Source organism: Macadamia integrifolia, unplaced genomic scaffold (genome assembly GCF_013358625.1).
Source record: "Macadamia integrifolia cultivar HAES 741 unplaced genomic scaffold, SCU_Mint_v3 scaffold23, whole genome shotgun sequence".
Lineage (NCBI taxonomy): Eukaryota > Viridiplantae > Streptophyta > Magnoliopsida > Proteales > Proteaceae > Macadamia > Macadamia integrifolia.
Window position 1 is genome coordinate 763,492 of NW_024868623.1, and position 14,369 is coordinate 777,860.

At 40.5% G+C, this 14,369-nt stretch overlaps 1 protein-coding gene and 1 long non-coding RNA gene across 2 annotated transcripts; one reads left to right on the forward strand and one right to left on the reverse strand.

Moving 5' to 3' along the window:
- Positions 1-379: 379 nt before the first annotated feature.
- On the reverse strand, positions 380-2,074 carry LOC122066250. The gene is made up of 2 exons (XR_006136305.1): positions 1,342-2,074; positions 380-726 (listed from the first exon to the last, which is right to left on the reverse strand). It is a non-coding gene; the product is annotated as an uncharacterized LOC122066250 (long non-coding RNA).
- A 10,721-nt stretch (positions 2,075-12,795) lies between these two features.
- On the forward strand, positions 12,796-13,806 carry LOC122066228 (aspartic proteinase nepenthesin-1-like). The gene is made up of 2 exons (XM_042630047.1): positions 12,796-13,281; positions 13,390-13,806. The coding sequence occupies exons 1-2, from the start codon at positions 12,796-12,798 to the stop codon at positions 13,804-13,806; spliced, it is 903 nt and encodes a 300-aa protein (XP_042485981.1).
- The last annotated feature ends 563 nt before the right edge of the window (positions 13,807-14,369 follow it).

Sequence of the window (14,369 nt, forward strand, 5' to 3'; positions counted from 1 at the left end):
GTCGAACCTGGCTTTTCCCAACTCAATAAATTTCAGTTGATTTGAGCGTAAATCGTCAGGCCACAAAATTGGTTGCATTTGGGTTATCAGACTCATGCAAGATTTCCAATTGAGACTTTGCCCATGGTCCCACCAGGTCAACCCATACTAAAATTAGCCATCAACACACCGAGGAGGTTCAGATACAAGCTTTGCCCCCGACACTGCTGAGCCCCGCCCAGTGTTGGGCTGGGGGTTTTGGAGTGATTGGGAGGGTGTGAAAATGTGCGAAGCCTTTTACCCCAATTTTTTTGGGCGGGAAAGAATTGGATATATATATTTATCCAAAGCCATTAGTTTTTTTTTGGTAAAACCAAAGCCATTAGTTCATTGCCTAAAATGTGCAAAAATTTGAAATGTTTACTTTTTCCATTCTTTTGGGGGTTGAGGGGTGGGAGACAAACTTATTTTGTTTTCTCATGCACATACAAACGCAACCAATTTGTACAATAAGAAACCACAGTTTAGTCCAGAAAAGCAATGGTCAGTATGCAAACTAATAAAGAGAGACTACTGATGGCCGAACGGTTTGCTTCTTCACAAGCTTGATAAAGAACAAGAAAATATACTTTAAAAGAACAGTGTTATGACTCATTTTCAGACAGCTTCCTCCTAAGATCCTTGAGAGCATCAACCACTTCAGGACCAAGATTGTACTTTAGCAATTTCCCTTGTACAGAATACGACCTGCCAAAATCAGGAATCAATATCATCTTTATAAACTAAAGTGTTGTGACTCATCACATAGACAAATACTAGCATAGCCAAGAAACTGTGCTAGGAGCTTTACTCAGAAAGAATATAACACGGAAGAAAACAAAAGCATATTCATTAAGTGTGAAAACATATTCAAATTCATTAGTTATGGTACAAAGACTACTTTGACTGTACCAGGAGTCTGCTCTGTTGCAGAAATCAGTCCATGCAAGAAATTTATAGGGATCAACAAGTTTAATAACAGAAAATTCTAAATGAGGCCAGAAAAAACATCAGTAGCTTCAGCAAATCATACTCTGTTCTGTTTTTAGCACGAGACTCAAGTGATGTGAATCGTCACATAGGCTCCTTCATGACCAACTCAACTACACACTTTTTGATCCTCATGCCTAGGGATACATCTTTGCATATATTATTTCATTGGAAATAGTAACAAACAAGAAAATCTAGCAACCCATCCCAAGTGGGCAAATGATTTTGTAATTTTTCCATCCTCGAGCTCATTCAGTCCTACAAGATTCAGTTCCCTGAAATTGAAATCTTATGAGGTAAATTGCAAAATTACAGTACATTAGACAAACTAACCTTTGTTCTTGAAGCATCCTGTCTAACTCCTTCCGGGAAGCTTTTATCTGCAAAGAACTAAAAATGTCACACTTGATGATGATATCAAGTCACAGATCTTCACTTAAAACAACAACAATTATACCACTCCTATAAAGCAAAAAAAAAAAAACATTTTGCTTCTTTTTGTGCATCTTTCCAAGTTATAATTGTAAGTCCCAGTACTCAACATAGCTTTCTAAAATAGTTCAAACATGATACTTCATTTATGTTTGGTCTTCTATCTTATTTTGACCACAGGATGTATTAACCTTTGGCATTATGACAAAGTATACAGAACTGCATAAGACAAAAAGCAGTCTCACGATGTATTCATCCCTTTCTCATGATTGTGCTTTCAATTGGAGTTGCAACGAATAACCCGTGTTGGCTCTAAAATGATTTGGGCACACACTATCGGTTGGGCAATGAGGGTTTCCCCCACCCCCTTTTTGTTTCTTTTTCTATACTTGGGGACAGTGTTTGGTTCCATAAAAACATATATATTTGAAAGTAATGGTTTGAGAAACAATTACTCATTGATGAGATTGCATGACAAAGATCCTCTTCCCTTTTTGAGGGGATCCCTGTGCTCGGATCCCCTCTTTGGTGGTTGCTGATACTGCTGATGCTGCTGAAGTCCCTGCCGTGGTCACTGCTGCTGGCCACCTTAAGAAGACCAAGTCCTCTCAACCCATTTCCAGTCTGTCCTTGAAAGGGCCTGCGCCCTCTGCCAAAAAATCCAAAGCCCCATCCCCTTCCCCCCTAAAGGAGTACCACTGCTGGCTACGGCCGAAATCCTCCAAGATCTCTAAGGTCCCTGAGGTTCCTTCCTGCTCCCCTGAGCAATTGTTGCAACACCCCACCCCCCTTCTTCTCAATGACCCCTAGGATCATTTGGAATGTCCGTGGGTTGAACTCCCTGGCCAAGCAGGCCTCTATTCATTCCCTCATCAAATCTTCCAGATCTGGCCTTTACTGTCTCTTGGAGACTCGTATCCTCGAGCCTAATGCCTCCCGCATCTCTGCTTCTATTGCCCCTTCCTAGGACTTCCTTTCCAATCACGACCACTGCCCCAATGGTCGCATATGGATCCTGTGGAACCCCCTCCTCAAAATCTCCGGTATCTCCTCACCTCAATCTATTCACCTCTCCATCTCTTCCCCCTCCGATTCCCACTTCTGCTTCTTCTCTGTCATCTATGCTCTCAATCATTCTCTGGATAGGATCCCCCTCTAGGATGACATCCGATCCTTCGCCCCCTTCAGTGGTCCCCATCCTTGGGGCATTGCTGGACACCTCAATGTTATCAAAGCTTCTCATAAGAAAATTGGAGGGGCCCACACTGACCTTCCTTCCATTGGATCCTTCAACGACTGCCTTGATGACATTGGAGTCAATGACTTGCGATGGTTGGGCTTTAAGTTCACATGGTCCAACTGTCGTAATTGCCTGCCAAAATTGCTTGCAAGCTTGATTGAGCTCTTGTCAATGAAGCCTGGCTCGAAGCTTTCCCCTCCTCCCATGCCAACTTCAACCTCCTTGGTACCTCTGACTATTCCCTCATCCCTCTCCTTGTTCAACCTCTAATCTCCTTTGGCCTCAAACCCTTCAAATTTTTTGACATGTGGTCCCTCCACCAAGACTTCCTCCCCTTAGTGTAGGACGCCAGGACCATTCCTGTCTATGCCCTCTCGTCCCCTGTCATTGTCTTTGCTAAGAAGTTGCACGATGTTAAGTCTGCTCTAAGAAATTGGAATGTCAACTCCTTTGGAAACATATCCTCCAGTGTCTCCGCTTGCAAGGATAGACTCCATCTCATTCAATCCAGACTTTAGCATGACGCCCTCAACTCCTCCTTGGCTGAAGAAGAAAAATAGGTCTCCTCAAAGCTCTGCTCTTTTCTTGCTCAGGAGGAAGGCTTCCTAAGGCAAAAATCTAGAATTAAGTGGCTGGACCTTGGGGACTCCAACTCGGCCTACTTCCATCATTCTATCAGGGCCTGCTCTAATGTTAATTCTATCCTCAAGCTCACCTCTTGCTCTAGGTCCTCCCTCTCCAACCCAGAGGAGATCAAAGCTAAAGCTACCTCTTACTTCTCCAATCTTTTCAATCCCTCCCTCCCCCCCCCCAACCACTCCCCCCGAACCTCATCAACAAATTCTTTCCTAATCATCTTCTCCCCCCTTTTTGTCCATCCCTTCCGATGATGAGATTCTGGCCACTATCCTCTCCCATAAAGCCAGTAAGGCCCCCAAGCCCGATGGTTTCAGTATGGGCTTCTTCTCCTCCTGTTGGCATATTATCAAAGATGATCTAATCAAGGCCATCCACAGTTTCTCTCTCCCCCAGTCAAATCTCTGGCATCAACCATACCTTTCTCTGCCTCATCACTAAGGAGGGCGCCAGCTCTATACCAGACTTCAGGCCCATCTCCCTTTGCAATCTCCTTTACAAGTTCATTGCAATGATTTAGCAAATTGGATCCAAGTTGTGATTGATTCCTTAGTTAGCCCCAACCAATCGGCTTTCATTGCCGGCAGTATTGCAAACAATATTATGCTTTGTCATGAAATTGTCTGAGGCTTTGATAAGAAGTCACATTCCCCTGCGGCCCTTCTAAATATTGATATCCACAAAGCCTTTGACTCCATCCATTGGGACTTCATCGCGCAAGTCCTCCAAATGGCCTTCCTTCCCTCCTTTGTTCACTAGATCCACTCCTGCATCTCCTCACCTTTCTTCTCTGTCCCTGTAAATGGTAGCCCTACGGGTTATTTCTCCTCCTCTGTTGGTATCCGCTAAGGGTGTCCCCTTTCTCCCTTCCTCTTCTCCCTTACCCTAGAGGTTTTGTCTCGATCCATCCAATCCTCCACGATCAACATCTCATCTCCCCAATTCCCAAATGTAAATCCCTCTCGCTCACTCATCTCACCTTTGCTGATGATCTCATGATCTTCTCCAAAGCTGACCCCGTTTCTATCTCCTCCATGTCCTCCCTTCACCTTTTTGAATCCCTCTCAGGCATCCGCATCAACCTCCTCAAATCTAGCATGTTTCTCTCCTGTGTTTTTTACTTGTGTCGAGATAATCTTATCCATATCACTAGATTCTCCCTGAGATCCCTCCTGGTTAAATACCTGGGCCTCTCCCTCATTCCTTCCAGGCTCTTTGCCCATCATTGTTCTCCTATCCTTGACCATATGAGGAAAACGCTCCAGCTTTAGAAAGGCAAGCTGCTCTCTTAAGCTGGTCGCTTGGTTCTCATAAGATCGGTCCTTCAATCCATGTCCCTCTATTGGTCTGGTGTCTTTGCCCTTCCTGTGACAACTTCTAAGGCTATAGAGTCTCTCCTCTCCTCCTTTCTCTAGAAAGGATCAGATTCCTCCAAATTCCTCCATACCTTGAATTGGGATAAAGTTTGCCTTCCCAAGTCTGAGGGTGGTCTAGGAGCATAGACTCAAAGACATTAATTCTGCTAGCATCCTCAAGCTCTTCTGGAAGATTGTCTCCAGGCAAAATAGCATCTGGGTCTCTTGGATCTATTCCTTCCCCCTCAAGCATGACTCCTCGAGTAGGAGACCATGATGGTCGAAACACCCTTGATGATGGAGTTGTAGTAAGCTGGCATGTGGATGCTCATCAATCCATGCCAGTCAATTATAGTGTTGTTCTCGTCAATGCCCCTGATTGTACCGCCATCACCGACGAAGTGCTTTGCACAAGCCACAACCTTGTCCCTACACAGATTCAGGACCGCTTTCCCCTCTCCCGATGCTTCATGGATCTAGTACAACATCCTAGCCCAAAGATCCTTGGCCCTCAGTGCCATCTCTTATTCCATACGAAATGGATCCAACACGTCCCTTTGGTTGGACCCTAGGCACCCTTCTGGCATCTCTTTATTCCACGGGTCTTCCCAGATCCATTGTTGTTTCCTTCATCTTATCTCAGGGTGAGTGGACTCCTCCTTCCCCCCCTCCTCTGGTTGATCTCTGGTCCTCCCTCCCTCCCATCCCTCCTGGTCATCAAGGCAGAGGACAAGATCTTTTGGCTCCCTCATTGGGATGTTCTCCTGTGCCTCCGCCAGGAACCATATTTGTGCTCCAGGACCCTCACCCTCTGTCCCTTGGCGCAACAGTGTCTGGTTTAAAGGCCATATCCCTCGCCATAGCTTCACTGCTTGGTGCTCTTTTTTCAACTGCCTCCCTACGCAGTCCTTCCTCAACCATCGCCACATTCTGGTCTCCCCCTCCTGTTGCCTTTGCTAGAACAGAGTCGAGAATATTGACCACCTCTTCTTCTCCTGCCCCATCTCCTCATCTGTCTGGAATAAGGTCCTTCGTAGTTGTTGGCCGGCCTATAGAACCACCCTCCCCTTGAGTGGAGAATGAATCTAGGTTGATATGGCTTATGGTGGCTCCGCCATTTGTGACACGATAGGGAAATTGGCTTTCTGTGCTACCATTAACCATCTTTGGATGGAGTACAATCTCCGTAGATGAACTTCCAATTCTCACTCCATTAAGAAGATTTGGAAAGCCATCTACTTTGATGTTAACTCTAAACTAGGATGCCTTCGCCTTCGGAGGGCTATTGACTCCCGCTTTCCATCCTTTCCCCTGCTAGCCCCCTCCCCTTGATGTATCCTGTGGCTATATTTTGGTAGGGTTTTTCCCCTTAGTAGGCTTCCTCTTGGCCCTACCCTTGCATAGGCTTTGTGGCTATTTGCCTTCCCCCCTCTCTCCCCCTTTATATTCTTTCCTCTGCTTAGTAGTGAATTTATTTGTTCATCCAAAAAAAAAAAAAAAAAAAAATTGAAGGTCGTGAAGGGTAAATTGAGAAACAAAAAATAGAAACAAGGGAGCTATCCAAAGGGGGTGAAGCCAGAGAGAATACGTAAAGGTCATCCATTAACCCCAATTAAGTGTTATAGAAGCAACAATATAGGGTAACATGGCTAAGAGAAGGGCATAAAAACAAGATTTTTCCTTTCATAATTCATGATGAACTGGAGATAAGAAATGCTATTTTTACTCATTACAATAACCGTGAGATGTTGAGAATATGATATATTTAGGAAACTTTTCATTGTAATGTGTAAATGTCACATGTAGTGTTTGGAGAGGTTTTGTTGCCAAAACCTGGATATGAAACAAAGTTGTCAACTCCACCTTCACCAAAACTAACACAATATTTACTTAAAGGGCGTACCCAATGCACAAGGCCCTTGCCACTACAGGGGTCTGGGGAGGGTCAAAATGTATGAAGCCTTACCCGAGCTTCGCGCTTCGCGGGGAGGCTGTTACTTGACTCAATATTTAATTGACTTCCATAATTTACAAAACTACTTCATAAAATTTGTCAACTTTACCTAAAAGCTCATATTTTTCTATACAAAAAATGCCAAACTTTGATGTTATAATGGAATAACTTCATCCACATCTACCACAATTCATATCATATCTAAGACTTAAAGTATCAATATCAAGTATCATATCGGAAGGGTGATTATGAGAAACATCAGAGAGACGCAAAATACGTTAGATCCATATGGAAATGGTCAAGAAACATATAGAAATGTTTAAGATATATGCAAAATATAGTTTTGAAGCATAAAACACTATATATAAGTAATATGTAAAATATATCATTTATAAAAAGGAGAGCAAAGTATGACGCGATAAGTGCATTCAATTGATTATGTACAAAGGATGAGGTTTCTTGCATGTATGATGTATCAATACCAATTTTCTTTAAGTATCGTATCAGTTAGTATTGGTGGATACAGAGGGATACTTAAAACCTTGATCATACTACATACAAGAAACACTAATTAGGAATCCTAATTTCCTTGAATGGAAATATTAATTGTTGAATATTGTAATCTCTAGGCTATATATTTTCTTAGAAGACTCATGAAAACCTTTAGACTGCTAAGAAGGACCTCCATATGGTCTTTATTGACTTGGAAAAGGCCTACGATTTTGATTGTGTGTTCCTAGAGATTTAATATGGTATGTCCTAGATAAGAGAAATGTGTTGAGCAAATATGTGGAAAGAATTAAAGATATGTATGATGACGTGGTAACTAGTGTGAGAATCAAGGGTGGTCAAGGCTACGAGTTCCCTATTTCTATTGGGCTACACCAAGGGTCAGCTTTAAGCCCTATATGTTTGCACTTGTTATGGATGAGCTGACAAAAGACATTCAAGATGACGTCCCATGGTGTATGCTTTTTGCAGACAATATTGTTCTATTGGACAGCACAAAATCAGACTCAATGCTAAACTGGAGTGATGGAGATCACCCTTGGAATCAAGAGGCCTTAAGATAAGCATATCGAAGACAAAATATGTGATGTGTAACTTTAGTCACTCTACAATAGATAATGACGCAGTGACTATTAAAGGAAGAGAGGTAAAGCAAAGTGACTATTTTAGATATTTGGAGTCTATCATTAATAACGAAGGTGATATAAAGGATGATGTATCACATAGGATTAAAGTAGGATGGATGAAGTGGAGTGCGTTTGGAGTTCTGTGTGACAAACGTGTTCCAGTAAAACTTAAGGGAAAATTCTATCGGATAGTTGTGTGTCCGGCTATATATATGAGTCAGACTGTTGGGCCGTTAAGAAGCAACATATTGATAAAATAGGTGTAGCGAAAAGGAAAATGCTAAGATGGATGTGTGAGAAAACTAGAAGGGATAAGATAAGGAATGAACAAATTATAGCGGATTTGGGGGTTGCCCCAATTCTTGAGAAGCTACAAGAATGTCGTTTGAGGTGGTATAGTCATGTTCAACGGATGCACCGGTAAGGAGGAGTATATGATTCACATAGAAGGACCCAAAAGAGCTAGAGGCAGGCAAAAAATGACCATAGGAGAGGTTGTGAGGAAAGACATGCACAAATTAGGCCTTGTCCCGAGTATGGTCTTGAATAGAGCAAATTGGAGGGCTAGGATCCAGGTAGTGGACCCGCTTTAACTGTGTTCTACTTCGTTAGTGTTATTACTAATTTGTTTCCTTTGACGCCTACTTTTCTTTTTCCTTGGCTTTGCTTGGATCCATGTAGCCGACCCCATTAAGTTGGGATAAGGCTTTGTTGTTGTTGTTGTTGTCGTCTTTGGTTGTAATTAGACTATTAGTAGGTTTCCCACTAAGAGTTGGTTGTTTGATTAATAAAAGGAAGACTGGAAGAGGCTGTCCATGATAGAGGCATTCCATTACATTCCCATTGTGTTTACCCTATCTCTTCTCCATCTCCATCGAGCTCTTCTTCTCCTTTTACTTCTCTTCTCTTCTTCTTCTTCACAGATTCTGGTTGCTGAGATCAAGCTTTGTCACGTGATATCAGTGCTATGAAGAAGGAAAAAAAAAGGGCTATGAAACCCTAGTTGGAAAAAAAAAAATAACTAGGGTGTTACACCTGCAAGAAAAAAAAAATTGCATAACCTGATTAAAGCCACTAGGTGGATGATGGAGAGAAGTGGCTCAACGATAGACCTGCTCCGATGGATTACGGTTTATAGCAAGGTCGAGAGGTAGCTGAGCTGCTGACTGCAAGTCGCTGTGAATACGATTGGGTTGAGGATTTGGTGTGTTATTTCCTATCCCTAGGGCGATTCATACCCAAGATCCCTGCTCCCAATCGCTTCCTTATGAGTTACAATTCAAGTTCAGACTTGGTTCTTGAAACACCACAAGTCCTGCTTCAGCAGTCACCTGGTGAACTTCAAGCTACTGAATCCGTTGATTGACTGTTGCTGTTAATAGTGCTGTGGGTTAGCAATTTATGCCTCAAGTAAGAAGTTGGTTGGCCTCCAATCAATTGAGATCCATTACCCACAAGTTTTCCCTTACTGCTGGTCTATGTACCTATTGTGGTTGGAAGTTGAAGACAAACCCAATCAAATGTTAGTTTTACTCCCTCTCATGGCTGGTCTATATACCTATAGTAATATATTAGTTTACTCCCTTATTTCCTTACCTCTAATCCACTCATGTTCTTTTTATTTTGCTTCCAGTATATCCCTACTCAATAAAAAAGAACCCCCTTGGTGTCCTTAACCCCTTTTATGAACCAAGTGACTCCTCTCATATTTGGTTAATTACAATTCTGCCACCTCCTTGTACACTTGATTTATTTACAATCCTGCCATTACATTTGCTCTTTTAGCTACTGATGAGCACATTTATGTGTGAAATCTAGGGTAGTAAAACATGCATTTTACATATTTAGAATGGAGCTACCTTGGGTTTTACTCTCTTTTTGCAGGTTTTATATTTTCAAGGCCTTAAGGACTATCGGGAGCTACATCTTCAATTTTACACGTAAAGAGGTCCTATTTCTTTCCATGGTTGCGAAGAGGACGAAATTCTGAGCAAGATGGACGTGTTCAATTAAAAGTACACATTCGTTTGGTCACCCGTACAAATGATTATTCTTTTCGGGTCAGAAAAAGAATAATGGATCAGAACTGAACCGAGATGCAGAACCAGCCCGTTTGCAATTGTCCCAGAGGTACAAGGAATACTCCAAATGCCAACAAGGATCGATGGACCACATCCTTAAGTGATTAAAGATTTGTTTTTGGTAACAACAACTACCTAGCTTAGTTGGTGAGCTATGGTGTACAAAAGTCTCTTGCTCACCAAGAGGTCTCAAGTTCGAATCTTATGGTTGTTTTTTTTAGAAGATTTTGTTGAAGATTTTCTGCTTTAGAAGCAAGCAAAATCGTGGAAGGGAGAAGAGAAGAAAAAGAAAAAAGAAAAAAGGAAAGCAAAATCGTGGAAGCAAGAAGAGAAGAAAAAAAAAAGGAAAGAGAAAAAAAAGGGGAGAACCAAAGATTGTCCAAATCTTCTCTCTCCTCCACATCATCACCAAATATTGTTCAAATCACACAAAGAAGAAGAAAATCGTCCCTAGGAGAGAGAAAAAGAAGAAAAAAAATTAGGAAAAAAAAAAAGGAAAGAAAATAAGCAAAAAATTTTAGGAAATTTCTTAGGAAATTTATTTCTCTCTTCTCTCTCCTCCACCTTAGCACTTTTGGACTCAAAAGATCTCACAATCAATTGTGGGTTTCTCTCTTTTAGGAAAGAGAAAATTGTTACCCTACCTCTCCATTCCCTATAAATACAACTCATGTAAGAGGAGGGGAGACAATTCATTCTTCTTCTAGTTTTCTTTAGTTGCTCTCTCTCTTCCTCTTTCTCTCTTTAGTTTTAGTTCTTCTCTATTTTTGCTTTAATCACTTTTGTAATAGTTTTTTTATTTCAATTAATGCAAGTACTCTTTTATTTTTATTCAGTTCTTTTTATGTTTATGATTTATGCAATTGAGTTGTAATTTTTTAAGTTATAGTTCTAGGCTTAGATCTAGGTGACAAGATCATGAGCCGTGGAGCAATTTTTTTTTTCAAGTTCAAGCATTGATTCAAGTAAGTAGGCTCCTTCAGTAGTCTTCTCTCCCCCCTCTCATTCCTTCTTCTGACTACCCTTTCTTTCTTAATTTAGGATTTTTATTTTCAGTCGTTACATTATTGCTATCCCTCTCCCCCAAGGTTCATGGCTAGTGTATGTGTTGGCTTTGCCCCTCCTGGCCATAGAACCATCAATTTATTGCTTTTATTTTAATTGTCTCCCTTTCCCTAAAGCCAAGTAGAGAAACCCTTGTAAGAGTAACTCTCTGGTCAAGTAGGGAAGCTCATATTATGATGCATCCCTCGGGCTAAGTAGAGAAACCTGCTTGTGAGTCTCTCTCTAGCTTTATCCCCTTTCTTTTACTTTATTTTTATTTCAGCATTTTTTTCCTTTATTATTATTTTTTTTTAATTGCGTGGGTTGTTTACTTTTAGTTATTTATTTATTTAATTTTTAATTGTGTGGCTTGCGTCTTTAAATTCTTAGATGACGAATGGTTAGGACGTTATTTTTAGGACGGTAATTAGAATTAGATCACAACCATTAATCAGTTCACTTTCGCATTATTAAAAGAAATAAAAAATAAAGTGGCTGCTCTCCCTGTGTTCGACCCGTAGCTACACTGATCCGTACGCTTGCGGTTACATTTTAAATCTCAAACACCATCTAAGGTATAGAAAAGAGAATCTTTACACTCACACTGATTTGATGTTATGATTGGACTCCTTAATTCTCAACCTCTATTTATGGGTCAAAATATCATTCTTCGATTTAAATTAGAATCAAATTCCATGGCTGAAGAGATTCTATCTTCACCCAGGAAAACAAAGTCCTAAACTTTTTCTCATATTTTACCAGCCATTTTCCTCGATGTTATAAGTCAACATGGAAAGATACTACGTATTCTTGGGAGAAGACCAAAATAGCTACTGAAATAACAAGAATATTCATATAAAATATCATACATAAAGAATTGACACTATGAAGAGCCCCAACATTATTTGATAAGTGACTGGATAAGAGATTATATGCCCTCTCGACTGAGAAGAGCCCATTCCTAGAAGTACACTACTCAATCTTCTCTGCTTAAGGAGATAAATATAAATTTATCTTCATAATTTCATCCACATCCGTAGGATAGCATAGTAGCCCCAACATTAATTAAAAAATGCAATGTGGCTGACAACCAAGTCAGGAGGGCAAACGTGAAATCTTCCATCATTAATTTTCAACTTTTTTTTCTTTTATAGGTAGAGAGGGAAGTAGGTAATAGCCAAGAGGCTCGAACTTGGTACCTCTTGGTGAGCATGAGTTTTTTACACACCACAACTCACCAATTGAGCTAGGCAGTTGTTGTTAACTATTCATTTAATCTCTGACAATTTGTGATAGTTACTTCCAAATTATAAATCTTCCTTGGACCAGCCACATTTTTAAATCACATTGGAAATTTTCCATTTATTTTCCCTTCATTAACATAAGACAAAAGCATCAGCCGTTTCTTATCAGATCCTTCAATTCTACATTTAATTAGGTTCTATATTTGGACAATTCTCAATTATAAATCTCATGTCCTCTGGCCTTGGTGTTCACATCCCATTCTTTGTTTAACTTTATAGCGTAAATGGCTTTCATGGAGACTTTGTTATCTCTAATCTTTCTCCTCTCAAGTTCATTACTGCTACATTCTGTTGCTGTTCATGAAAGTCCTGAGTCCATCACTCTAAGCCTCATTCACCCATTCTCTGTCCACTCACCATTCTATCCAGGGAAGAACATAACAGATGTGGAGAAGATTAATCTACTTATTAAAGCCACATAAGCCCGTATGCAGCATCTATTCCCAACTACAACAATGAGATGACAAGGAAGCCAAAACGGTAGCAGTGAAATTGATGACATAGGAGCACTTGTCGGATTTAATGGTGCCTATTATCTAGCCATTGTGGGTATAGGTTCATTTCCACCAGTTCTTGGCCCAAAGTTTAAGACTTATTCCTTGGTAATGGACACTGGAAGCGTCATGACATGGGTGCAATGTGAAGGTTGTGATCCTTGCTTACCCCTATTGCAACCCAATTTCCCATACAAACGATCTCAGAGTTATAGTTCTATTCCTTGTGGTCACAAAGACTGTCCAACTCCAGAATGGGATTGCCATGGACAGTCTTGTGGATTCAAAGTACGCTATGGGGATATTAACCATGGACCCATAACGAGGGGAACCATTGTAAGAGAGACCTTAGCCTTCGCTTCTGATATATCTAGAGGAGCTATAGTATCTTATAGCAATTCATTCTTGGGTTGTGGCTTACATAGCTCCAACTATGGGTTTCCAACAGAGAGTACTGTTGCTGGGATTTTGGGCTTAGGGCCTGGAGGCTATGGAACAAAACCCATATGGAAGCAAGTAGCCAAAAAATGCTTCTCTTATTGCTTATTTATCTCTGAACATGCCAATTCAAAGTTATATATTGGAGGTGAAAGGATGGTAGGCCCAGAAGTTGTGTCTACACCATTGGTGGGAGGATCTAACCCAACACTCTACTATGTGGACTTGCATGATATTAGCATTGTGGGAATTCGCCTTGGACTATAGAGATCAGCCCTCTCTGGTGGTTGCGCCATAGATACAGGAGCTCCAATGACTTCACTAGTTGCTAATATTTATGCACTTGTGAGAGCTAGTTTTGTTCGGTACTTTGCACAGTATGGTATTCAACCATTTGGTAGTCGAGGTAGACCAAGCAATTTGCCTGATTTAGATCTTTGTTTCCCAAAGCCACCTAGTTTTAATAGGTTTCCAACTATGACTTTCCATTTCAGAGAAGCTAATCTTGTTGTGCAGTCCACCGGTATATTTTCAATGGGGACAAATTATATTTGTGTTACAATTAAACCAGCCACTGAAACATTGATTGGAGCGCATCAGCAAACGCAACACAGGTTCTCCATTGATTTTGAGTTGGGAAATAGAGTCTTCTTTGCTCCTGAGAATTGTGGAGCTACTACTTAAGATTATTGTTGCTTCTCTGGAATAGTTTGTACTTAACAATTAGAATAAATAATTTCATTTAATGACTCATTTTTTGCTCTCATACCCAGTTTCTCTAGCTAATAAAGCCTGTTTGGTATCGTTTCTGTTCCAGAAACTCCGTTTCGTGTTAAAAATGAAAATTTCAGTTTCTGTGTCAAAACGCTATTTTTAAACGATTTAAGGTTGTTTGGTGAATCTATTTCTGGAACAATTTCAGAATAGAAAACCGGCAGTTCTGCCGTTTGGTTATGCTTGTTTCATTTTTTTTTAAGTCAATAATTACATAAATATAAATTAAAATAGGCTTAGAAATTACTAATCCTTTGGGACAATAAAGTATCACATATAAAAAAAAAAAATTGTTTCAAAAGGACAAATAAAGTATAGAATTAACAATGCATTGTCCAAGTTAATTATTACATAATTTCCCAAATTTTCACTTTTTGTCTAAGTTTAAAGACTTGAATGCATGGAGGATGTCTTTCATCTTATTTGTTTGGTCCTCTAATCCTTTAAGTGTCCCTTCCTGATATCTTTTCATG

Excerpts from the sequence above, each read along its gene's own strand:
- LOC122066228 (XM_042630047.1), top strand. The coding sequence starts at position 12,796 with ATGGACACTGGAAGCGTCATGACATGGGTGCAATGTGAAGGTTGTGAT. Across the intron at positions 13,282-13,389 it reads ATATTGGAGGTGAAAGGATG|AGATCAGCCCTCTCTGGTGG; the intron begins GTAGGCCCAGAA and ends CTTGGACTATAG.